The sequence below is a fragment of the Polyodon spathula genome, chromosome 54 (assembly GCF_017654505.1).
Source record: "Polyodon spathula isolate WHYD16114869_AA chromosome 54, ASM1765450v1, whole genome shotgun sequence".
In the NCBI taxonomy this organism is placed as follows: domain Eukaryota; kingdom Metazoa; phylum Chordata; class Actinopteri; order Acipenseriformes; family Polyodontidae; genus Polyodon; species Polyodon spathula.
This window is the reverse complement of record NC_054587.1, coordinates 878,718-902,075: the sequence shown is the minus strand read 5'-3', so window position 1 is coordinate 902,075 and position 23,358 is coordinate 878,718. Positions and strand designations below refer to the sequence as shown.

The 23,358-nt window shown below is 47.6% G+C and overlaps 1 protein-coding gene across 1 annotated transcript in view; it reads left to right on the top strand.

Moving 5' to 3' along the window:
• The first annotated feature begins 4,863 nt into the window (after window positions 1–4,863).
• The window catches only part of LOC121307226 (lysine-specific demethylase 2A-like), a 21,540-nt gene continuing 3,045 nt past the window's right edge, over window positions 4,864–23,358 (top strand). Inside the window, exons 1-24 of the mRNA XM_041239364.1 lie at window positions 4,864–4,904; window positions 5,412–5,576; window positions 5,739–5,873; window positions 9,398–9,639; window positions 10,264–10,342; window positions 10,534–10,580; window positions 10,693–10,871; window positions 12,395–12,501; window positions 12,724–12,817; window positions 13,038–13,191; window positions 13,702–13,817; window positions 14,334–14,460; window positions 14,810–15,117; window positions 16,077–16,154; window positions 17,523–17,780; window positions 18,129–18,263; window positions 18,580–18,669; window positions 18,894–19,184; window positions 19,340–19,375; window positions 19,696–20,006; window positions 20,643–21,185; window positions 21,309–21,472; window positions 21,818–21,964; window positions 22,616–22,831. Coding sequence (XP_041095298.1) covers window positions 4,864–4,904; window positions 5,412–5,576; window positions 5,739–5,873; window positions 9,398–9,639; window positions 10,264–10,342; window positions 10,534–10,580; window positions 10,693–10,871; window positions 12,395–12,501; window positions 12,724–12,817; window positions 13,038–13,191; window positions 13,702–13,817; window positions 14,334–14,460; window positions 14,810–15,117; window positions 16,077–16,154; window positions 17,523–17,780; window positions 18,129–18,263; window positions 18,580–18,669; window positions 18,894–19,184; window positions 19,340–19,375; window positions 19,696–20,006; window positions 20,643–21,185; window positions 21,309–21,472; window positions 21,818–21,964; window positions 22,616–22,831 — 4,063 coding nt within the window. The remainder of the gene's footprint in view (window positions 4,905–5,411; window positions 5,577–5,738; window positions 5,874–9,397; window positions 9,640–10,263; window positions 10,343–10,533; window positions 10,581–10,692; window positions 10,872–12,394; window positions 12,502–12,723; window positions 12,818–13,037; window positions 13,192–13,701; window positions 13,818–14,333; window positions 14,461–14,809; window positions 15,118–16,076; window positions 16,155–17,522; window positions 17,781–18,128; window positions 18,264–18,579; window positions 18,670–18,893; window positions 19,185–19,339; window positions 19,376–19,695; window positions 20,007–20,642; window positions 21,186–21,308; window positions 21,473–21,817; window positions 21,965–22,615; window positions 22,832–23,358) is intronic.

Sequence of the window (23,358 nt, the reverse complement as noted above, 5' to 3'; positions counted from 1 at the left end):
TGTGAGAGAGACACACACAGGCTCACACACACAGATAGACATACAGAGAGCCATAGAGAGGGAGCGAGAGACACACAGATGGACATACAGAGAGCCATAGAGAGGGAGCGAGAGACACACAGATGGACATACAGAGAGCCATAGAGAGGGAGCGAGAGACACACAGATGGACATACAGAGAGCCATAGAGAGGGAGCGAGAGACACACAGATGGACATACAGAGAGACGGACGACTAACGGGTGTAGATTTTAACTGAAGGTGTTCAACTGGCCACTCCTTTCTTTCTCTCGTCTGTCTCATTTCCCTCTCCCCCTCTTTCTGTCTTCCCTTCTGTCTCTCTCTTTTTCCTTTCCGTCTTTCTCTGTCTCTCGCTCTCTCTCCGTCTCTCTCCCCATCTTTCTCTCCCCCTCTCCCCCTTTCTGTCTCGCTGTCTCTCCCCTCTCGCTCGCGCTTGCTCTCTCTCCCTCTCCCTCTTTTTCGCTCTCTCCCCCTCTCCCTGTCTCCCCCCTCTCGTTCTCTCTCTGTCCCTCTCTTCGTTCTCTCTCTCCCTTTCCCCGTTCTCTCTCTCCCTCTTTCTCCCTGTCTCTCTCTCCCCCTCTTTCTCTCTCCCTCTCTCCCCCTCTCTAGAGAGGGAGAAAGAGAGAGGGAGAGAGGGCGCAGAGAGAAGAGCACGTATGAAGAGAGAGAGAGGGGGAAGGAGCAGATAGGAAGAGAGAGGGAGTCATAGGTTGCAAGAGAGAGAGGGAGGAGGGGGACAAACAGAGAGAGGGGGACAGGGATAGTGGAGATGGGTAATAGAAAGAGGGGAGCAAAGAGGAGGGAAGGAGAGAGGGGGGAAGGGAGAGGGAGGGGGAGATCCCGAAGAGCGACTCTCCCCCTGTCCCCGTTCTCTCGTTCTCTCTCTCCCTCTTTCTCCCTCTCTCTCTCCCCTCTCTCTCTCTCTCTCTCTCTCCCCCTTTCCCCCGTTCTCTCTCTCCCTCTTTCTCCCTCTCTCTCTCTCTCTTTTAGTGAAGGTAGTGTTTGTTTCATCAGGTTTTAGTTGTTTTTGTGTGTAGTTTGCTTAGTATTTTTTTAAGGAGTTTTGTCAAAGTTTTTGTTTTTTTAAAGTGAGATTTGATGGGGGGGGGGGTGGTGTTGTTATCTGAAAAATACTGAAGACTTTTTTGTAATCGGGTTTGATTAAAATTTGTAAGGAAAGCTAGAAGGGAATTTTTTTTTGAGTGAGAGAGAGAATTTGAATTGGACCAGAATTATTTTATTTTTTGTAGACGGGTCTTGTTTTCCAGGAAGGAAAAAAATTAAAACAAAGTCAGCTTAAAATGTCATTTTAAATAAAGTTACTTCAGTGGAAGAATATAGTTTTGTGTCTCTTTGTTTTTGGTGGCTGGGCTGGGTCTCAGAGCTTTGATCATCCAGTGGTCTTCAGTGTGAATTCAGTGGCAAACTCAAATTCAAAGGGTCTCTCACACACACAGTGAGTCAGGGGCTGCTGCAGAGTCTCTTCCAATAGGACCTCGTTTGTTTGGCGTCTCGTCCGAAGGACGGAGCACAAGGAGGTTCAGTGACTCGCTCAGGGTCTCTCACACACACACAGTGAGTCAGGGGCTGCTGCAGAGTCTCTTCCAATAGGACCTCGTTTGTTTGGCGTCTCGTCCGAAGGACGCAGCACAAGGAGGTTCAGTGACTCGCTCAGGGTCTCTCACACACACACAGTGAGTCAGGGGCTGCTGCAGAGTCTCTTCCAATAGGACCTCGTTTGTTTGGCGTCTCGTCCGAAGGACGGAGCACAAGGAGGTTCAGTGACTCGCTCAGGGTCTCTCATTATTTTGTTCTAATGAAAGCAGGACTGGATCCCCCCTGCTGTCGAATGGGAGTTTCCCAGCCCTGCTCTGCCCGGCTCTGTCATTCAACTTCTCATGCTAGCAAACCAATAATGTAATTCTACATCTTTTTGTAATTCTTAATGTAATTCTACATCTTTTTGTAATTCTTAATGTAATTCTACATCTTTTTGTAATTCTTAATGTAATTCTACATCCTTTTTGTAGCGAGGTGACCAGAACTGAACACAGTATTGTAGATGAACTGGGATTGCAGTCCCTCTAAACAGAGCTCAGCTCGTCTGCACACCTACCCTTTTGGGCCACTTGACAATTGGGACCCCAGTGTAGGACAGCTCTGGATCACAACCACTCTGCTGCTCGAGGAGGTCCTGCACAGAAACACACCGGATTTACATTACAATATACACACACGAGGTCTGGTAAAGCATAGTGAAGCATTGTGAAGCACAGAGAGGTCTGGTAAAGCATAGGGAAGCATTGTAAAGCACAGAGAGGTCTGGTAAAGCACAGGGAAGCATTGTAAAGCACAGAGAGGTCTGGTAAAGCATAGGGAAGCATTGTAAACACAGAGAGGTCTGGTAAAGCATAGGGAAGCATTGTAAAGCACAGAGAGGTCTGGTAAAGCATAGGGAAGCATTGTAAAGCACAGAGAGGTCTGGTAAAGCATAGGGAAGCATTGTAAAGCACAGAGAGGTCTGGTAAAGCATAGGGAAGCATTGTAAAGCACAGAGAGGTCTGGTAAAGCATAGGGAAGCATTGTAAAGCACAGAGAGGTCTGGTAAAGCATAGGGAAGCATTGTAAAGCACAGAGAGGTCTGGTAAAGCATAGGGAAGCATTGTAAAGCACAGAGAGGTCTGGTAAAGCATAGGGAAGCATTGTAAAGCACAGAGAGGTCTGGTAAAGCATAGGGAAGCATTGTAAAGCACAGAGAGGTCTGGTAAAGCATAGGGAAGCATTGTAAAGCACAGAGAGGTCTGGTAAAGCATAGGGAAGCATTGTAAAGCACAGAGAGGTCTGGTAAAGCATAGGGAAGCATTGTAAAGCACAGAGAGGTCTGGTAAAGCATAGGGAAGCATTGTAAAGCACAGAGAGGTCTGGTAAAGCATAGGGAAGCATTGTAAAGCACAGAGAGGTCTGGTAAAGCATAGGGAAGCATTGTAAAGCACAGAGAGGTCTGGTAAAGCATAGGGAAGCATTGTAAAGCACAGAGAGGTGTGGTAAAGCATAGGGAAGCATTGTAAAGCACAGAGAGGTCTGGTAAAGCATAGGGAAGCATTGTAAAGCACAGAGAGGTCTGGTAAAGCATAGGGAAGCATTGTAAAGCACAGAGAGGTCTGGTAAAGCATAGGGGAGCATTGTAAAGCACAGAGAGGTCTGGTAAAGCACAGGGAAGCATTGTAAAGCACAGAGAGGTCTGGTAAAGCATAGGGAAGCATTGTAAAGCACAGAGAGGTCTGGTAAAGCATAGGGAAGCATTGTAAAGCACAGAGAGGTCTGGTAAAGCATAGGGAAGCATTGTAAAGCACAGAGAGGTCTGGTAAAGCACAGGGAAGCATTGTAAAGCACAGAGAGGTCTGGTAAAGCATAGGGAAGCATTGTAAAGCACAGAGAGGTCTGGTAAAGCATAGGGAAGCATTGTAAAGCACAGAGAGGTCTGGTAAAGCATAGGGAAGCATTGTAAAGCACAGAGAGGTCTGGTAAAGCATAGGGAAGCATTGTAAAGCACAGAGAGGTCTGGTAAAGCACAGGGAAGCATTGTAAAGCACAGAGAGGTCTGGTAAAGCATAGGGAAGCATTGTGAAGCACAGAGAGGTCTGGTAAAGCACAGGGAAGCATTGTAAAGCACAGAGAGGTCTGGTAAAGCATAGTGAAGCATTGTAAAGCACAGAGAGGTCTGGTAAAGCATAGGGAAGCATTGTAAAGCACAGAGAGGTCTGGTAAAGCATAGGGAAGCATTGTAAAGCACAGAGAGGTCTGGTAAAGCACAGGGAAGCATTGTAAAGCACAGAGAGGTCTGGTAAAGCATAGGGAAGCATTGTAAAGCACAGAGAGGTCTGGTAAAGCATAGGGAAGCATTGTAAAGCACAGAGAGGTCTGGTAAAGCATAGGGAAGCATTGTAAAGCACAGAGAGGTCTGGTAAAGCACAGGGAAGCATTGTAAAGCACAGAGAGGTCTGGTAAAGCATAGGGAAGCATTGTAAAGCACAGAGAGGTCTGGTAAAGCATAGGGAAGCATTGTAAAGCACAGAGAGGTCTGGTAAAGCATAGGGAAGCATTGTAAAGCACAGAGAGGTCTGGTAAAGCACAGGGAAGCATTGTAAAGCACAGAGAGGTCTGGTAAAGCATAGGGAAGCATTGTAAAGCACAGAGAGGTCTGGTAAAGCATAGGGAAGCATTGTAAAGCACAGAGAGGTCTGGTAAAGCATAGGGAAGCATTGTAAAGCACAGAGAGGTCTGGTAAAGCACAGGGAAGCATTGTAAAGCACAGAGAGGTCTGGTAAAGCATAGAGAAGCATTGTAAAGCACAGAGAGGTGTGGTAAAGCATAGGGAAGCATTGTAAAGCACAGAGAGGTCTGGTAAAGCAAGGGAAGCATTGTAAAGCACAGAGAGGTCTGGTAAAGCATAGAGAAGCATTGTAAAGCACAGAGAGGTGTGGTAAAGCATAGTCCAATCTCCCGCGAAGTCGGTCTGCCCTTTCACCGTCACGGGTGCAGTACACTGTCCCCAAGTACTTTTGTGGGGTCCACACCCCCACAGACACACACACACACACACACACACCCCCCCCACACACACACACACACACACCCCCCCCCCACCCCCCCACACACACACACACACATACACTGACCCCCCCCCCCACCACACACACACGTATATAATTATTGGACTGGCGGTGTTTGAGGTAATATTTAATACCTCATCCAGTCTGGATGGTACTGTTTTATTGTTTTGAGATACCGCACATAAGATCGGATTTTTCACTTTCTGGCGCGACTGCTCTTATCTCTAAAGATGAGACGGGCAAATTCAGAGAGACGCCCGCCGACTTCAGGGTTAATTATTATTATTTTTTTTTATTGGCTTTACGTTTCCGAAAGTACAAGGGTCAGTTTTAATTTCTATTTGTTTTTTGTTTTTTTTATCCATTTTATAATTTGAGTGTCATTGTTGAAAACAATACTATACCTGTTTGAATATTTATCTCATATTAACAACACTGAAGACGGTGAAAACCGTTTATAAAACTCGACAAAAACCTGTCAATAATTTTATAAACGTTTATATATATTAGTATGTTCTTATTTTGTATTGTTTAAAGTATTTGTGTAGTTGTTATGTTATATATTTACATATATTGTTTTATTAATAAGCGCCTCGTCTCTCGACGCTCCCTCTCAAACCGCGAAGCGTTTCCTTCTGAAGAAAAACGTTTTTTTTTTTTAAATTTCAGCCAGCCAGCCAGCCAATCAAACGCGATCTCCTCCGCCTCTGGCCAATCAGAAGCCCAGCCCGGCGCTTGGGCGGGATCCTCGTGCGCTTTTCTAACGGGCGTTTTTTAGAACGCCCGGAATCAAAATCGGCCGGCGTTCGAATCGCGCTCGGGCCCAGCCAATCGGATTTCGTTTCTTCGCACGCTCTCCGGGCTCGGTGCTGATTGGCCCGTTCGGAGCCTCGCCCGCGCATTCGCGGTTTCTCGTCTCGGAGGTGGGCGGGGGCAATGAAACGTTCGGGTCGCCAGCGATTCGCGCACTTGTCCCTGACCGACAGCGCGTTTGTCCAATCACCTGGGCATCCCGCGGCTGATTGACAAGACTGTTGAGCTAACGGGAGCTGGCTTGATTTCAAACCTTCGCCCCTCCCTCCTCCGCTCCGGTAAAAACGCGCAGCGCCTCTCCGGCGATCTTAACCAATCGCCGCAGCGGAAAGCCCCTGAGTGGCGTGGCGGTGTGTGCTGCCATTGGCTGGGAGAGGCGCGGGAGGCGTGTCCCGGGGGCGTGTGACGGCTGGAAGATGGCGGAAAGGCCAGCGCAACTTTATAACGTTTAAAGAAGAAGAAGAAGAAGAAGAAGAAGAAGAAGAAGAAGAAGAAAAACAAAAACAACAACAAGAAAAAAAAACAAAACAAAAACAACCGAAAACAGAGATAAACAACCGAAAAGAGGAGCGTTTACCGAGGCAAAGAAAACACCCCCCTCCCTCCCTCCCTCAGGAGGGAGTCGGCCAATATAATAATAAAATAATAATAATAATAATAATAATAATAATAATAATAAATTATTATTTGTAGATTAGTATTACATACGGAACATCGGGTCAAAGACTCACAAAAGCCGAGACTAGGCGTGTGCGACTTCAGGGGAGGGAAGGGCGCTTTTCTACACAGATAATCGCTTCTTCATTTTGTATTTATTCGCTGCATTTTTGTATTTGTTTTTTTCAACATTTTTTTAATTGCTTTCACGCCTTCCTAATATTTAATATCTATATCTCTATATATTATATACATTGCGATGGAGGCGGAGGATCCCTCTTGCATGATATAAAATGTAAAGAAAGTTCAGGCCACTGTGGAGGTGGAGAGAAAAAGAAAGGAAAAAACGAAACAGTAAATGATTATTTATTACTATTAGTAATCAAAACGCATCCCGATGAGACATTATTATTATTATTATTATATTTAATAATAATAACCGCGTCGCTACCTCAGCCTCCCCCGGCTTTCAAAGATGTCGTTCTCCACCACTCACCCCTTGAGTGGGGAACTTTTTCTGGAAACTTTTTTTGTTTTGTTTGTTTTGTTTGTTTGTTTTTGTTTGTTTTAAGATTCATCGGCTCCCAAAAGTTTAAAAGTTTAAAAAGCATGTTTCCCTCTTACCTTTTTTTTTTTAAAAAAAAAAAAAATTGTTTTCTCGTTCTGCGCGTTTTAACACATAAGAGGTAGAGGAACGATATTATTATAATATTATTATTTATTTATATTTATTATTATTGATTATTATTATTTGGCTGGTTCTCATCAAGCCCGTCCACAATGCAAAGACCAAGAGTAGGTCGGGCCAGGTCGTTTACGACGACTTTAGACGTTCGCACAAATGTAAAAAATAATATATAAAAATTTTTCAGTAAAAACACACAAGAAAGTGTGTTTTGGTGTGTTGAAAACGTCTCAAACACACAACGTTACATAAAATTGTTGTTACGTACATATATATGTATATATATATATATATATATATATATATATATATATATATATATATATATAAATATATATATTATATATTATAATATTTTGCGAAATTGGTGATAAGGGTCCGTCCTGATAAACTTAATATTATATTTGCGATATTTTGGTGCTAATTGTTTTTTTCTTTTAATTTATAATGTTGTTGTGTTTTTTTTAAACGTGTTAGCAATGTTTTGCATATGTGTAGGATAGTTTTAAATTTGAAGTGTAAGGTTATTTTAAATAACATTAATCTGCGTCCTTTTAAAAAGTGCGTGTGTATAAAACTGATTTTTAAATTGAAACACAATTTAAATTTATATTAACCTGTTTTAATTTAAATCTCATTGTGTGTAATATTTGTAAACTAGGGTCTGGGGATCCAGTCCTAAATTAATAATCATTTTTTTCAGACCTCGTAAACTAGTTTAAAAAAAAAAGGGGGGGTTTAAGGTTTAATTTATCTTGACGTGGGGTCAGAGTGTAATTTTTTTTTTTTTTTAAAGTAAAATAAGTTATTTTTTTTTAAATAAAAATAAAAATAAATTGCTTTTCTGACATGGGACAAAATAAACAAATAGGTTTGGAAGTTTGCGACGCTCGCGTTGAAAGCTCAATCATATTATTGTTATTTTTTTATTATTATTATTATTATTATTATTATGATTATTATAGAAAAAAATTTTACTTTCAAAATCGGTACCGACACCATAACTTTACACACATCACCATAAACACAACTAATATTGAGAGAATAATGGATGTGTTGTTGTTTGTTTGTTTGTTTGTTTGTTTGTTGTTTAGAAGTGAAAGTTAAGTGTGGTTATGACTAAAATTATAATTAATTTCTGTAGTCAAACCCATTTTATAATATCTATCTCTTTGCCAGTCCGCTTTTTTAAATAAACACATCTGCCTTTTCGAACAAATATTACCTGAGTCGTGAATTTTAAACATTAATTTTAATTTTTTTAATTTCGTGGGTTGTTTTTTGATGCGTAAAATCTCATTTTTTTAAACGCAGTACCTCCTGAGTTTATACAGATAAGTCCAGTTGGCATTATTGTGTATCTCAGTTATTTATTTTTTATATATTTGGTTGTTTTTTTGTGTCTAAAGTACGTGTTTAATCGTGTTTCTAATCCTACGTGGATTCGCATTCAGTGCGATTATAATAAAAGTTAACAGATACACACACAAAAAAAACCCCAAATTTTAATAAGAATATAATAACTCGTCATAAATTATGAGGTTTAAAAAAATATATATAAAAAAAAACTGAGGCGAGGTGGAAAGTCAGATTTTTAAATCCCGCCTTTTTTAAAAAAAATTTATATATGTATAAAATGGTTTTTAAAATGCTTTTGATAATTTACTGTAAGTGATCAAGCGTGGATTTTAAAGTTTTGCCTGATTTTATTATTTTTTTTTTTAAACGTGATTTTGGTGGCGGTGTTTCCGCCGCCTCTCTCCCGACGCTGGACAGAGAGATGGTGCTGAAATTGAGCGCCTAAACGTTTTGATTTTTTTTGACTTTCTTGCCTTGCAAAGGTCCAAAAAAAATAATTTACAGCGTCGTTTCCTGCAGGTCTTCCCTGCATAGACGTGCCTTGTTGTTGGTCCAGTTGGTTTACATGATGCGCGTTTATTTGGAGACTGGTACAGGAGTTAGCTGCCTTGCCTGTTCAATTAAATACAAAAATCTCGCAGCAGAAGTGTGTCCCACAATTAAATTACATTGCAGGGCTGGGAATCGGACTCCTGTTGCACAGCAGCGTGATCCAGTCCAGGTTTTACTACCAGCTTGATCAGCCCCCAGTGTGTCTAGCTAACAAGCTCAGGTGTGTCTTATTATTAAACTCCTAGTGAAAGCAGGACTGGCTCACACTGCTGTGCAGCGGGAGTCTGATTATTAAACTCCTAGTGAAAGCAGGACTGGATCACACTGCTGTGCAGCGGGAGTCTGATTATTAAAATCCTAGTGAAAGCAGGACTGGATCACACTGCTGTGCAGCGGGAGTCTGATTATTAAACTCCTAGTGAAAGCAGGACTGGATCACACTGCTGTGCAGCGGGAGTCTGATTATTAAACTCCTAGTGAAAGCAGGACTGGATCACACTGCTGTGCAGCGGGAGTCTGATTATTAAACTCCTAGTGAAAGCAGGACTGGATCACACTGCTGTGCAGCGGGAGTCTGATTATTAAACTCCTAGTGAAAGCAGGACTGGATCACACTGCTGTGCAGCGGGAGTCTGATTATTAAACTCCTAGTGAAAGCAGGACTGGATCACACTGCTGTGCAGCGGGAGTCTGATTATTAAACTCCTAGTGAAAGCAGGACTGGATCACACTGCTGTGCAGCGGGAGTCTCAAAACACAGTTTCTAATGTACAATCAATAATTGTGATTCCACTGTTGCAGCGTTCAGGCACTAGGAGGCGCTATCAGGACGATGGAATCTCGGACGACGAGATCGAGGGCAAGAGGACCTTTGACCTGGAAGAGAAACTGATCAGCAGCAACTACAACGCCAACTTCATCAAGGTCATGGAGGGCAAAGGTCAGTCGAGAGACCTTCAGTGTGAATTCAACGGCAGACGTTTCCACTAGAAGTCTCTCTCAGTGTCTTCAGTGTCAATTCAATGGCAAACGTTTCCACTAGAAGTCTCTCTCAGTGTCTTCAGTGTCAATTCAATGGCAAACGTTTCCACTAGAAGTCTCTCTCAGTGTCTTCAGTGTCAATTCAATGGCAAACGTTTCCACTAGAAGTCTTTCTCAGCGTCTTCAGTGTGAATTCAATGGCAAACGTTTCCACTAGAAGAGTCTCTCAGTGTCTTCAGTGTGAATTCAATGGCAAACGTTTCCACTAGAAGTCTCTCTCAGTGTCTTCAGTGTGAATTCAATGGCAAACGTTTCCACTAGAAGTCTTTCTCAGTGTCTTCAGTGTGAATTCAATGGCAAACGTTTCCACTAGAAGAGTCTCTCAGTGTCTTCAGTGTGAATTCAATGGCAAACGTTTTCACTAGAAGTCTCTCTCAGTGTCTTCAGTGTGAATTCAATGGCAAACGTTTCCACTAGAAGTCTCTCTCAGTGTCTTCAGTGTGAATTCAATGGCAAACGTTTCCACTAGAAGTCTCTCTCAGTGTCTTCAGTGTGAATTCAGTGGTGTTTTTTTCTCTTGTAGATTTGGACTTCGAGTACATTCAGAGGGAAGGGCTCCGCGATCCTTTGATATTCATGAAGCCCGATGGACTTGGAATCAAGTGAGTGTGAATCTGTGGACTTGAGTGATGATGTTACTAGTGATCAGCCCCCAGTGTGTCTAGGTAACAAGCTCAGGTGTGTCTTATTATTAAACTCCTAGTGAAACCAGGACCGGATCACACCGCTGTGCAGCGGGAGTCTCGTTCCCAGCCCTGCTTCTCTGACGTCTCTGTTCTTGTCTCTCCTGCAGGATGCCAGGCTCTGACTTCGGTGTGAACGACGTGAAGCACTTTGTTGGTGAGTGTTGAGGTTGTGGGGAGCGGTTGGGGGTCCAGCGTGTGTAATAATATTTCCTCCTCCTCCCTGGTTCGTCTCTGCTTTGTTTTCATGTCCTCTCCTCCTCTCGCAGGGAGCAGGCGGATGATCGATGTGATGGATGTCTCCACTCAGAAGGGGATCGAGATGTCGATGAGTCAGTGGCGCCGGTACTACGAGACCCCGCCCGAGGACAGAGAGAAGCTCTACAACGTCATCAGCCTGGAGTTCAGCCACACGCGTCTGGAGAACCTGGTGCAGAGACCAGCCAGCGTGAGTACACACACACGCACAGTCTCTCTAGACAGTGCACAGACCAGCCAGCGTGAGTACACACACACGCACAGTCTCTCTAGACAGTGCACAGACCAGCCAGCGTGAGTACACACACACGCACAGTCTCTCTAGACAGTGCACAGACCAGCCAGCGTGAGTACACACACGCACAGTCTCTCTAGACAGTGCACAGACCAGCCAGCGTGAGTACACACACGCACAGTCTCTCTAGACAGTGCACAGACCAGCCAGCGTGAGTACACACACACGCACAGTCTCTCTAGACAGTGCACAGACCAGCCAGCGTGAGAGAGCCCCAGTCCTCATTGCCAGTGCTGGACTGTGTGTGAGAGAGATGAGATCTGTCACGTGCTGGTCGGTCTGCACTCTCGTGAGAGCGGTCAGGAGGTGCACAGCACCTCACTCATTGTGTGTGAGAGAGAGAGCCCTAGTACTCATTGCCAGTGCTGGACTGTGTGTGAGAGAGCCCCAGTCCTCATTGCCAGTGCTGGACTGTGTGTGTGAGAGGACCCCCAGTCCTCAGTAACAGTGCTCACTGACCCTGACAGCCACACTCCTCATTCGGGTCAGTAAGACCCACGCCTGACATTGACAGTGCTGGACTCTCTGGGTCAGAGTACGGTCACGGTCCACACCCAGTGGCTGTACTGTGTGTGAGAGAGGCCCCGGTCCTCACCTGACGCAGTGTCTGTACTGTCACGTGTGAGAGAGCCCCAGTCCCTCATTGCCAGTGCTGGACTCTGTGTGAGAGAGCCCCATCCTCATTGCCTGCTGGACTGGGTGTGTCAGAGAGCCACTGTGTGTGAGAGAGCCCCAGTCCTCATTGCCAGTGCTGGACTGTGTGTGAGAGAGCCCCAGTCCTCATTGCCCGTGCTGGACTGTGTGAGAGAGAGACCTAGTACTCATTGCCAGTGCTGGACTGTGTGTGAGAGAGCCCCAGTCCTCATTGCCAGTGCTGGACTCTGTGTGAGAGAGCCCCAGTCCTCATTGCCAGTGCTGGACTGTGTGTGAGAGAGCCCCAGTCCTCATTGCCAGTGCTGGACTGTGTGTGAGAGAGCCCCAGTCCTCATTGCCAGTGCTGGACTGTGTGTGAGAGCCCCAGTCCTCATTGCCAGTGCTGGACTGTGTGTGAGAGCCCCAGTCCTCATTGCCAGTGCTGGACTGTGTGTGAGAGAGCCCCAGTCCTCATTGCCAGTGCTGGACTGTGTGTGAGAGAGCCCCAGTCCTCATTGCCAGTGCTGGACTGCGTGTGGCCCCAGTCCTCATTGTGCTGGACTGTGTGTGAGAGAGCCCCAGTCCTCATTGCCAGTGCTGGACTGTGTGTGAGCCCCAGTCCTCATTGCCAGTGCTGGACTGTGTGTGAGAGAGCCCCAGTCCTCATTGCCAGTGCTGGACTGCGTGTGAGAGAGCCCCAGTCCTCATTGCCAGTGCTGGACTGCGTGTGAGAGCCCCAGTCCTCTTTGCCAGCGCTGGGCTGATCCTGGTCGTGTCTTTCTCAGGTGGACCTGATCGACTGGGTGGATAACATGTGGCCCCGACACCTGAAGGACAGACAGAGGGACTCGACCAACGCCATCTTCGGCATGAAATACCCCAAAGTTCAGAAGTACGTCCCCCATGTAAAGAAAGCATCGCGATTCATCTGTAAACAGTGAATCGATACAGCCCTGGCTAGAACTACAGTTCCCAGCATGCCTGCTCATGGTGAGAGATGCTGGGAGCTGTAGTTCTGTGGTCTTGCATCACAAGCGGTCCAGACCTCTGTTCAGATTGTATAGTGTGAAGGCGTCGTGGTTCACAGGGTGTAACGATGTGTGTTGGTTCTCAGGTATTGCTTGATGAGTGTCAAGGGCTGCTACACGGACTTCCACATCGACTTCGGGGGGACCTCAGTCTGGTACCACGTTCATAAGGGCGGAAAGGTACCCCCAAATTCATGAACCCTTGAGTTACCTATCCACTGAGAGCCAGCCGTGCGAATTCAACAGCAGACGTTTCCACTGGAAGTCTTTCTCAGTGTCTTCAGTGTGAATTCAATGGCAAACGTTTCCACTAGAAGTCTTTCTCAGTGTCTTCAGTGTGAATTCAATGGCAAACGTTTCCACTAGAAGTCGTTCTTGGCGTCTGTTTCTCCCTCTCCAGGTTTTCTGGGTCATCCCTCCCACCCCTCAGAATCTGGAACTCTACGAAAACTGGGTGCTGTCGGGAAAGCAGGGAGACATCTTCCTGGGAGACAAGGTCTCGGAGTGCCAGCGCATCGAGCTGAAACAGGGGTACACCTTCATGATCCCTTCAGGTGAGTGGAGCTTTAAAATCCATTCTCTCACCTCTTATTAGCTTTATTAACAGGATCACTGGCCCCTCCCTTTACAGGAGCGCTGACCATCTTTAAAATCCATTCTCTCACCTCTTATTAGCTTTATTAACAGGATCACTGACCCCTCCCTTTACAGGAGCGCTGACCATCTTTAAAATCCATTCTCTCACCTCTTATTAGCTTTATTAACAGGATCACTGACCCCTCCCTTTACAGGAGCGCTGACCATCTTTAAAATCCATTCTCTCACCTCTTATTAGCTTTATTAACAGGATCACTGGCCCCTCCCCTTTTTTAGTTTCCTCTAGTTTTTAGTTAATAGTTTAATTCAGGTACTTCGATCATATTTGTAAAATTATATTATCAGTGCAGAACTGATCTGCTGAATTGAATTAAATATAAATCAGAACATATGTATTGTTGTGTGTGTGTGGGTGGGTGGGCGGTGTTGTTGACCACCCCCATTTTGCCTCTGTTGGTCTCTCCCAGGCTGGATCCACGCAGTGTACACTCCGGAGGACACACTGGTTTTCGGGGGGAACTTTCTGCACAGCTTCAACATCCCTATGCAGCTCCACATCTACAATATAGAAGACAGGACCCGGGTGTGTAACACGCTGGTTTGGTTTTGTGTGTCTGTGTTTCTGTTGTTGTGACGGAGGGCGAGTTGCGTCTCGCGGTGCACTTTCGTGCTCGCGTGCAGCGCGCTCTCTCTGATCCGGACAGAGCGCTGTGCAGTAGACTCTAGCGTTTCAATACAGCCAGGCGCTGTCGTGGAGACGCCTCGGTCTTCTGCTGTTACAGAGAGAGAGGAGGCGGGCTCTGTGACTCCTCTAAGAGATATTAATCAGAGTGATCACTGAAGTGAGATTGATAGTAGTATTGCTATCATTGATATTAGTTATTATTCTTATTGATTAGTTGTGAACAGGTGTGTTAATAATATCACTATTGACAGTAGAATAATAATAAAAATTATTGATATTGTTGTTGCTTATCTGATAACGGACATGATGTTGTTATTGATATTGGTTGTGATAAGGGCTGTAATATTCTTATTGATGTTATCATTGTATTGGTTGTGATAAGGGGTGTGTTGTTGGTGTTTGTTTGTCGTGCAGGTCCCTGCTAAGTTCCGCTACCCCTTCTACTATGAGATGTGCTGGTACGTGCTGGAGAGATACCTCTACAGCCTGACCAGCAAATCATACCTCACCAAAGAGTTCCAGAGAGAGTCCCTGGGCATCGGTGAGTCTGGAGTGAACCCCTCCCCCCCCGGAACAGAGCACCGACCCCAAGCACAACTCGGACACACTGTGAACCTGTACGGCCCTGGCTAGAACTACAGTTCACAGCATGCCTCTGCACTGGCAGCAGCTGGGAGCTGTAGTTCTTTCTTATTGCTGTGGGCTTGTGTCTCAAACGATACAGACCTCTATTACGATAAGACCCTGTAAAGAAACCGTCGCAATACACCCCACAGTTACTCAAGCTGATGCAGGGAGGCACGTGTTCTGAAGAGCTGTTCCGACACCACGGCTAGCTTTTACTAAGAATTTGTGCTGTTTTAAGATTTGCGGTTTTATTTTCTCTGCAGGTCTGGAGTCTGAGATGAACGGAGCAATCAAAAAGGAGGAGGAGGAGAAGGAAGAGTGGGGAGGGAGTGGAAATAAAAACGGAGGTGACGACGGGGAGTCTGCCCGGGCACTGTCCCGCCCCCCGGGGGAGGGGGGAGGGGGAGAGGCAGGAGGGGAGAAAGGAGGGGGGAAGGCGAGGGCTCAGCTCACCCCCTTCGAACTGGAGGGGCTCTGGAACCTGCTGGGCAAACTGGAGTCTCTGCCTCCCCACAAGAAATGCATTCCAGCGGGCATCGAGGACCCGCAGTCACTGCTGAGCGATCTGAAGGTGAGGGGGGGGAGAGAGAGAGGGCTTTACAATGCTTTACCACACCTCTCTGCTTTACAATGCGTTACCACACCTCTCTGTGCTTTACAATGCTTCCCTATGCTTTACCACACCTCTCTGTGCTTTACAATGCTTCCCTATGCTTTGCCAGACCTCTCTGTGCTTTACAATGCTTCCCTATGCTTTACCAGACCTCTCTGTGCTTTACAATGCTTCCCTGTGCTTTACCACACCTCTCTGTGCTTTACAATGTTTCCCTTTGCTTTACCAGACCTCTCTGTGCTTTACAATGCTTCCCTATGCTTTACCAGACCTCTCTGTGCTTTACAATGCTTCCCTATGCTTTACCAGACCTCTCTGTGCTTTACAATGCTTCCCTATGCTTTACCAGACCTCTCTGTGCTTTACAATGCTTCCCTATGCTTTACCAGACCTCTCTGTGCTTTACAATGCTTCCCTATGCTTTACCAGACCTCTCTGTGCTTTACAATGCTTCCCTATGCTTTACCAGACCTCTCTGTGCTTTACAATGCTTCCCTATGCTTTAACAGATCTTTCTGTGCTTTACAATGCTTCCCTGTGCTTTACCAGATCTCTCTGTGCTTTACAATGCTTCCCTGTGCTTTACCAGACCTCTCTGTGCTTTACAATGCTTCCCTGTGCTTTACCAGACCTCTCTGTGCTTTACAATGCTTCCCTATGCTTTACCAGACCTCTCTGTGCTTTACAATGCTTCCCTATGCTTTACCAGACCTCTCTGTGCTTTACAATGCTTCCCTGTGCTTTACCAGACCTCTCTGTGCTTTACAATGCTTCCCTGTGCTTTACCAGACCTCTCTGTGCTTTACAATGCTTCCCTATGCTTTACCAGACCTCTCTGTGCTTCACAATGCTTCACTATGCTTTACCAGACCTCGTGTGTGTATATTGTAATGTAAATCCGGTGTGTTTCTGTGCAGGACCTCCTCGAGCAGCAGAGTGGTTGTGATCCAGAGCTGTCCTACACTGGGGTCCCAATTGTCAAGTGGCCCAAAAGGGTAGGTGTGCAGACGAGCTGAGCTCTGTTTAGAGGGACTGCAATCCCAGTTCATCTACAATACTGTGTTCAGTTCTGGTCACCTCGCTACAAAAAGGATATTGCTGCTCTAGAAAGAGTGCAAAGAAGAGTGACCAGAATTATTCCGGGTTTAAAAGGCATGTCATATGCAGACAGGCTAAAAGAATTGAATCTGTTCAGTCTTGAACAAAGAAGACGAAGCGACGATCTGATTCAAGCATTCAAAATCCTAAAAGGTATTGACAATGTCAAGGGACTTTTTCAACCTGAAACAAGGACCGGGGGTCACAAATTAGACAAAGGGGCATTCAGAACAGAAAATAGGGGGCACTTTTTTACACAGAGAATTGTGAGGGTCTGGAATCAACTCCCCAGTAATGTTGTTGAAACTGACACCCTGGGATCCTTCAAGAAGCTGCTTGATGAGATTCTGGGATCAATAAGCTACTACCAACCAAACGAGCAAGATGGGCCGAATGGCCTCCTCTCGTTTGTAAACTTTCTTACGTGTGAAAATGTAAGAGTGACAGACAGAGCCCCACAATCCTGTTCAGTTTGAGGCTACAACTGCGCAGGTGTGTGGAGATTCGACCTGCAGCAGCGCTGGAACTGCTATTTTTAATAAATGGGACTACACTTTGTAATGTTTCCCTCCCTTCAGCGTGGAGGGGTTATAGCTGTACGAGAGATTGGGGCGCGTGTCGCTCCTCACACACCCTGTGGAGCCGGAGAACCGCTTCTCGCAACACCTTTGCCTTAACATTAGTTAACAGCACAGATTATTGAAAGCATTCGGGGCTGGGAACGAGACTCCCGCTGCACAGCAGTGTGATCCAGTCCTGCTTTCACTAGGAGTTTAATAATCAGACTCCCGCTGCACAGCGGTGTGATCCAGTCCTGCTTTCACTAGGAGTTTAATAATCAGACTCCCGCTGCACAGCGGTGTGATCCAGTCCTGCTTTCACTAGGAGTTTAATAATCAGACTCCCGCTGCACAGCAGTGTGATCCAGTCCTGCTTTCACTAGGAGTTTAATAATAAGACACACCTGAGCTTGTTAGCTAGACACACTGGGGGCTGATCAAGCTGGTAGTAAAACCTGGACTGGGTGACACTGCTGTGCAATAGGAGTCTGATTCCCAGCCCTGGCACTGAGAATAATCTTTATCCATTTTGTATAATATAATTTACAGTAAGAGGGTCAAACTCTGGTGTAAAAATTCATTTAAAAACGCTTCAGAGGGAAAGGTTTGAGAGAGACAGTCTTAATGAATCTAATTCTTTTAATAGAGAAGAGTTGAAACTGATTCCACTGTCTAACCCCTGTCCTCCTCTCTCTCTGTCCCCAGCCCCCCTCTCTGCTCCCCCCTGCCTCAGTGGGGCGCCCCAGGCTGTACCCCTCCTCTCAGCAGGCGGGGGGCCGGGCCCCGCGGCAGGGTCCTCGGGGCGTGGTGTCTGCCTCACTGCGGCGCAGGAGGGTGCGTTGCAAGAAGTGTGCGGCGTGCTTGAGGAGGGAATGCGGCTCCTGCAACTACTGCAGAGACATGAAGAAGAACGGGGGTCCGGGCAGAATGAAGCAGAGCTGCATGCTGAGGCAGTGTCTCTCTGTGAGTATCTGTCTGTCTATCTATCTATCTATCTATCTGTCTCTATACCTGCATGAAGAACGGGGGTCCGCTCTCTCTCTCTCTCTGCTGACAGTGTCTCTGAATATCCTATCTATCTATACCTGCATGCTGAGGCAATGTCTATATTTCTCTCTATATATATATGGCTGCATGCTGAGATAGAAATATATGTCTCCCTAGCTAGCTCTCTATCCATCAAGGTGAAACACAGTCAAATACATGGAGATCTGTCTGTTCTATCTATCTCTGTACCTGCATGAAGAACGGGGATCTGGGCGGTGTCTCTGAGTATCTCTCTCTCACCCCTGTCTTGTTTTGTCTCTCTAGCCTGGTCTCCCCCTCTCCTCTGTCTGTGTGGTGTGTGAGGAGGGGTCCCAGGACCTCGATGACACTCGCGATGTCTCTCGCGTCCTGATGGAGTGCTCCGACTGCAGCGAGATCGCGCACCCCGGCTGCATAAAGGTAGGGGGCGCTCTCTCGAATCGTGACATAATTTACACTCGTGCAGGAAGGAAGTGCTGCTACACGGTTAGTCTGTCTGCAGGGCTGGGAGTGAGACTCCCGCTATCCAGACTACAGATTGAGAAACACTTTGTTGGAGTTTCGTTTAGATGGCCATTTAAGAAAGATTTCCAGTGGAAACGTTTGTCATTGAGTTTACACTGAGAAAGATTTGAAGTTTCTTGCAGCGTTTGCCTGTATTTTACAAGTTTTATTTTTCATATTTATTTTAAAATGTCTAATCTGAGGGCTAACTCTCCCCTTTCTAACCCCCCAGGTCCCGGGAGAAGGGGTGCTGAATAAGGACCTCCCGAATTGCTGGAGGTGTCCCAAGTGTTGCCTGGAGGAGGCAGACAGCCAGTCTGAGGTGAGCCCTGGACAGCACTGCCCCTGGAGGGATGGGCGGGTATTGCACAGTGCTGCTGTACAATGTGTGAATTTGATTTGAGGACTGTATTTTGTGCTGTATTCAATTATTTAAATATCTCTAACGTGGCATCTTGGATAACCTAGTTTTGCTCTCTCTCCTCCTCCTCCCCTCTCCTATCTCACTCTTTGTCATCCCCTTCTGTTCCTCCCTTCTCTCTCCAGTCCTCTGAATGCAGCACTGCCTCTGCTGGCTCTCTCTCCCTCTCTCCCGCCTCTCAGGTCTCCAGCCTCCCCGAGAGGAGGCAGCTCCGAGGAGCAGGGATCTGCGCCCCGAACCCCAGGAGTGCCTCCCGAGCGCCCCGCTCCCCCGCCTGCGCCCCCCCGCACACCCAGAGGCAGCGCAGACACACGCAGGCAGCTCAGCGTTACAAGGACTGCCTGCAGCAGCAGCAGCGCAAGAGGAGACTGCAGAGCAACCACGCAGCTGCACTGGAGCTGCGGCTCAGGAAGAGGGTGAGAGAGAGTGGGGCACGCGGCGCGCACACACACACACACACACACACACACACACACACACACACACACACACACACACAGTACCAGATGCAGAGACACCATCGGGGTCAGGGCTACAGAAACGAACAACATCTCTTTGTGTCTCCTTGCAGATTAAACTGGAACGGGAGAAGATTTTGCTTCAAGCTGTGAGTATCACTTCTCTCTGTGTTTGTGAAACATTTACAGAGCTGCACTGCGCACAGGGGAGGACTGGAACAAACCCAGAGAGTCAAGCACTGTGCTGTTGAAGCTCTGGATGACAAAGGCATTGAAACATTTTTCTGCTAAGTCTCTCTCGGTGTCTTCTGGTTTGGAGTTTCTGATCCAGTGCAGTTCTGGAGGACGTTTCTCTGCTAACTTGACTTTATATTTTCCATTTTCTCTATTTAAGATCAGGTTTAGCAGGCAGTGTTTGTGTTTATAATGTCTTCATCCAGAACTTCACTCAGTCTCTCTCTCATTTCAGAAGAGGAAATCTGTGGATGGTTCAGTAGCACAATCCAAAATGAAGATCTTACGCTCTCTGAGAAGCAGAGAGGACTCGGCGGGCGGAGCCGGGCCAGGGGGCCGGACTAGAATCCCCCAGGGCTCCGCCTCCTCGGTATCCACCAGGAGTGGGCAGGGCGTGACTACGCGCTCCTCCCAGGGGGCAGGGGCGGGGCCCGGGGGTGGGGCCAGGAGGAGGCGGGGCTCTGCGGCGACGGGAGCCCCACGCAGGAGCAGCAGAGAGGGGGTGGAGAGGAGCGAAAACCTGAGCCTGCGAGGAGCGAGATTCAGGTAACGAAACAAAACAGCAAGAGGAGATCTGAGATTGAGTGTCGGGGGCGTGTGTGTCTCTCTGATCGCGTTGAGGGTGCGTTTCATTCTCTCGCGCGGTTTGTAAGACAGACCCTCGCTCCCCTCTCCCTGTGCCTCAGTTTTGAAAAGACGCCAAACAAACGAGGTCCTATTGGAAGAGACTCTGCAGCAGCCCCTGACTCGATGTGTGTGTGTGAGAGACCCTGAGCGAGTCACTGAACCTCCTTGTGCTCCGTCCTTCGGACGAGACGCCAAACAAACAAGGTCCTATTGGAAGAGACTCTGCAGCAGCAGTTGTTGATGATGCAGAGTTCCCCCCCCTGGGCTCTGGAAGTCTCTTTGGATAAAAGCGTCCGCTGGAAGACTAATTAATAAGTTCTAATGGGGATGTCACTTATATCTGTCTATCGATCAGTCTTTGTGTCTGACTGTTCGTCTGTCTGCCTTTATCTGCCTGTGTCTGGATATCTATCAATCTGTACCTAGCATCTGTCTGACTATCTATATCTGTGTCTGTCTATCTTTGTGTCTGATTGCCTATATCTATCTCTGACTGTATATCTATCAATCTATCTAGCTTCTGCTAAATGACTATTATGCCTGTTTCTCTTCTAGGAGAAGGCAGCACCAGCACCAGCACCAGCAGATCAGCAGACCCCGTCGCTCCAGAGTCACCTCTCCCTCCTCCTCCTCCTCCTCCACTTCCTCAAAGCGGCAGGGCAAAGAGAACCGGCCGGGCCTGAGGAGGGGCTCCCCGTCCCCCCTCGCAGGGGACCCCCAGTCCGAGGGGGAGGTAGAGGCGAGGGAGGGTCTCACCCTGGCGGCGTCGACGGAGAGCGAGGAAGAGGAGCAGCTGGCGCGGATCAAGGGCTCCTTCCTCACGGTCACCCTCCAGCGGGCTCCCAAAGCGCCCAGCAACGGCTCCCCCCTCTCCCCCTCCCCCTCATCCTCCATCGTCCCCCGGCTGCAGGCCATCGCCCAGCGCTCCCCCCGGGCCAGGCCGCGGCCCCAGTGCAACGGGGAGCCCCCCAGGACAGCAGGGGGCGCTGTGGACAGGGACCCGGGCATGCAGAAGGAGGTGTGGATGTCGGTGTTCAGGCTGCTGAGCCGCAGAGAGCTGTGTGATTGCATGCTGGTGTGCAAGGCCTGGCACCGGTGGTGAGTCTGGCAGGGCTTGGAGTGCTTGTGTTCTTTTGTTCGGGACGATGTCTGTCTTCGTTCCCGTGTAGCAGTCGATTGCAGTAACATGCTGGTGTCTCGCCGCCTCTCTCTGCCTCTCAGGGGCTGTGATAAGAAGCTGTGGATGAAGATTGATCTCAGCCGCTGTCGGTCGATCAGTCCCCAGGCTCTGAGCGGCATCATCAAGAGGCAGCCAGTCACCCTGGACCTGAGCTGGACTCACATCTCCAAGAAACAGCTCACCTGGCTAATCAACAGACTGCCAGGTGAGTCTCCTCTCTCTCTCTCTCTCTCTCTGCCCCCCCCTCTCCTCTCTCTCTCCTCACATCTCCAAGAAACAGCTTACCTGGCTAATCGGACTGCCAGGTGAGTGTCCTCCCTCTCCTCTCCTGCCTCTCTCCCCTCACATCTCCAAGAAACAGCTCACCTGGCTAATCAACAGACTGCCAGGTGAGTCTCTCTCTCTCTCTCTCTCTCTCCTCTCCTCTCCGCCCTCTCCTCACATCTCCAAGAAACAGCTTACCTGGCTAATCAACAGACTGCCAGGTGTGTGTCTCTCTCTCTTCTCTAACCCCCCCCCCCCCCCCCCCTCTCTCCCCTCCTCTCTGCAGGGCTGAAGGATCTCATCCTGGCAGGCTGCACCTGGTCCTCTGTCTCTGCTCTCAGCTCCTCCAGCTGCCCCCTGCTCCGGACGCTGGATCTGAGGTGGGCCGAGGGGGTCAAGGACTCCCAAATCAGAGACCTGCTGTCCCCCCCAGGTGAGACGCCCGCAGTGATGCCAGCTGCGTCCACACAGTCTCGGATAGAAATCAGACTCCTATTGCACAGCAGTGTGATCCAGTCCAGGTTTCACTACCAGCTTGATCCTCCCCAGTGTGTCTAGCTAACAAGCTCAGGTGTGTCTTATTATTAAACTCCTAGTGAAAGCAGGACTGGATCACACCGCTGTGCAGCGGGAGTCTGATTATTAAACTCCTAGTGAAAGCAGGACTGGATCACACTGCTGTGCAGCGGGAGTCTGATTATTAAACTCCTAGTGAAAGCAGGTGGATCACACTGCTGTGCAGCGGGAGTCTGATTATTAAACTCCTAGTGAAAGCAGGACTGGATCACACCGCTGTGCAGCGGGAGTCTGATTATTAAACTCCTAGTGAAAGCAGGACTGGATCACACTGCTGTGCAGCGGGAGTCTGATTATTAAACTCCTAGTGAAAGCAGGACTGGATCACACTGCTGTGCAGCGGGAGTCTGATTATTAAACTCCTAGTGAAAGCAGGACTGGATCACACTGCTGTGCAGCGGGAGTCTGATTATTAAACTCCTAGTGAAAGCAGGACTGGATCACAGCGCTGTGCGGCGGGAGTCTGAGTCTCATCCCTGCATTGTAACTGTATGTGTTTCTCTCCCAGGCCCTGATAACCACAGTAAGCTGCGCAGCATGGTCTCGTTCCGGCTGGCTGGCCTCGAGCTGACGGACGCCACACTGCGGCTCATCATCAGGCACATGCCCCTGCTGGCCAGGCTGGACATCAGCCACTGCAGCCAGGTCACCGACCAGTCCATCAACCTGCTGACCGCCGTGGGGTCTTCAACCAGGACCTCGCTGACCGACATCAACCTCGCGGGTGAGACTCAGAGTCTAGAGAGATTAAACTGCAGTTACAATGTAATTCCAGTCCAGTCCAGTGATATTAAACTGCAGTTACAATGTAATTCCAGCCCAGTCCAGTGATATTAAACTGCAGTTACAATGTAATTCCAGTCCAGTCCAGTGATATTAAACTGCAGTTACAATGTAATTCCAGCCCAGTCCAGTGATATTAAACTGCAGTTACAATGTAATTCCAGCCCAGTCCAGTGATATTAAACTGCAGTTACAATGTAATTCCAGTCCAGTCCAGTGATATTAAACTGCAGTTACAATGTAATTTCCAGTCCAGTGATATTAAACTGCAGTTACAATGTAATTCCAGTCCAGTCCAGTGATATTAAACTGCAGTTACAATGTAATTCCAGTCCAGTCCAGTGATATTAAACTGCAGTTACAATGTAATTCCAGTCCAGTCCAGTGATATTAAACTGCAGTTACAATGTTAATTCCAGTCCAGTCCAGTGATATTAAACTGCAGTTACAATGTAATTCCAGTCCAGT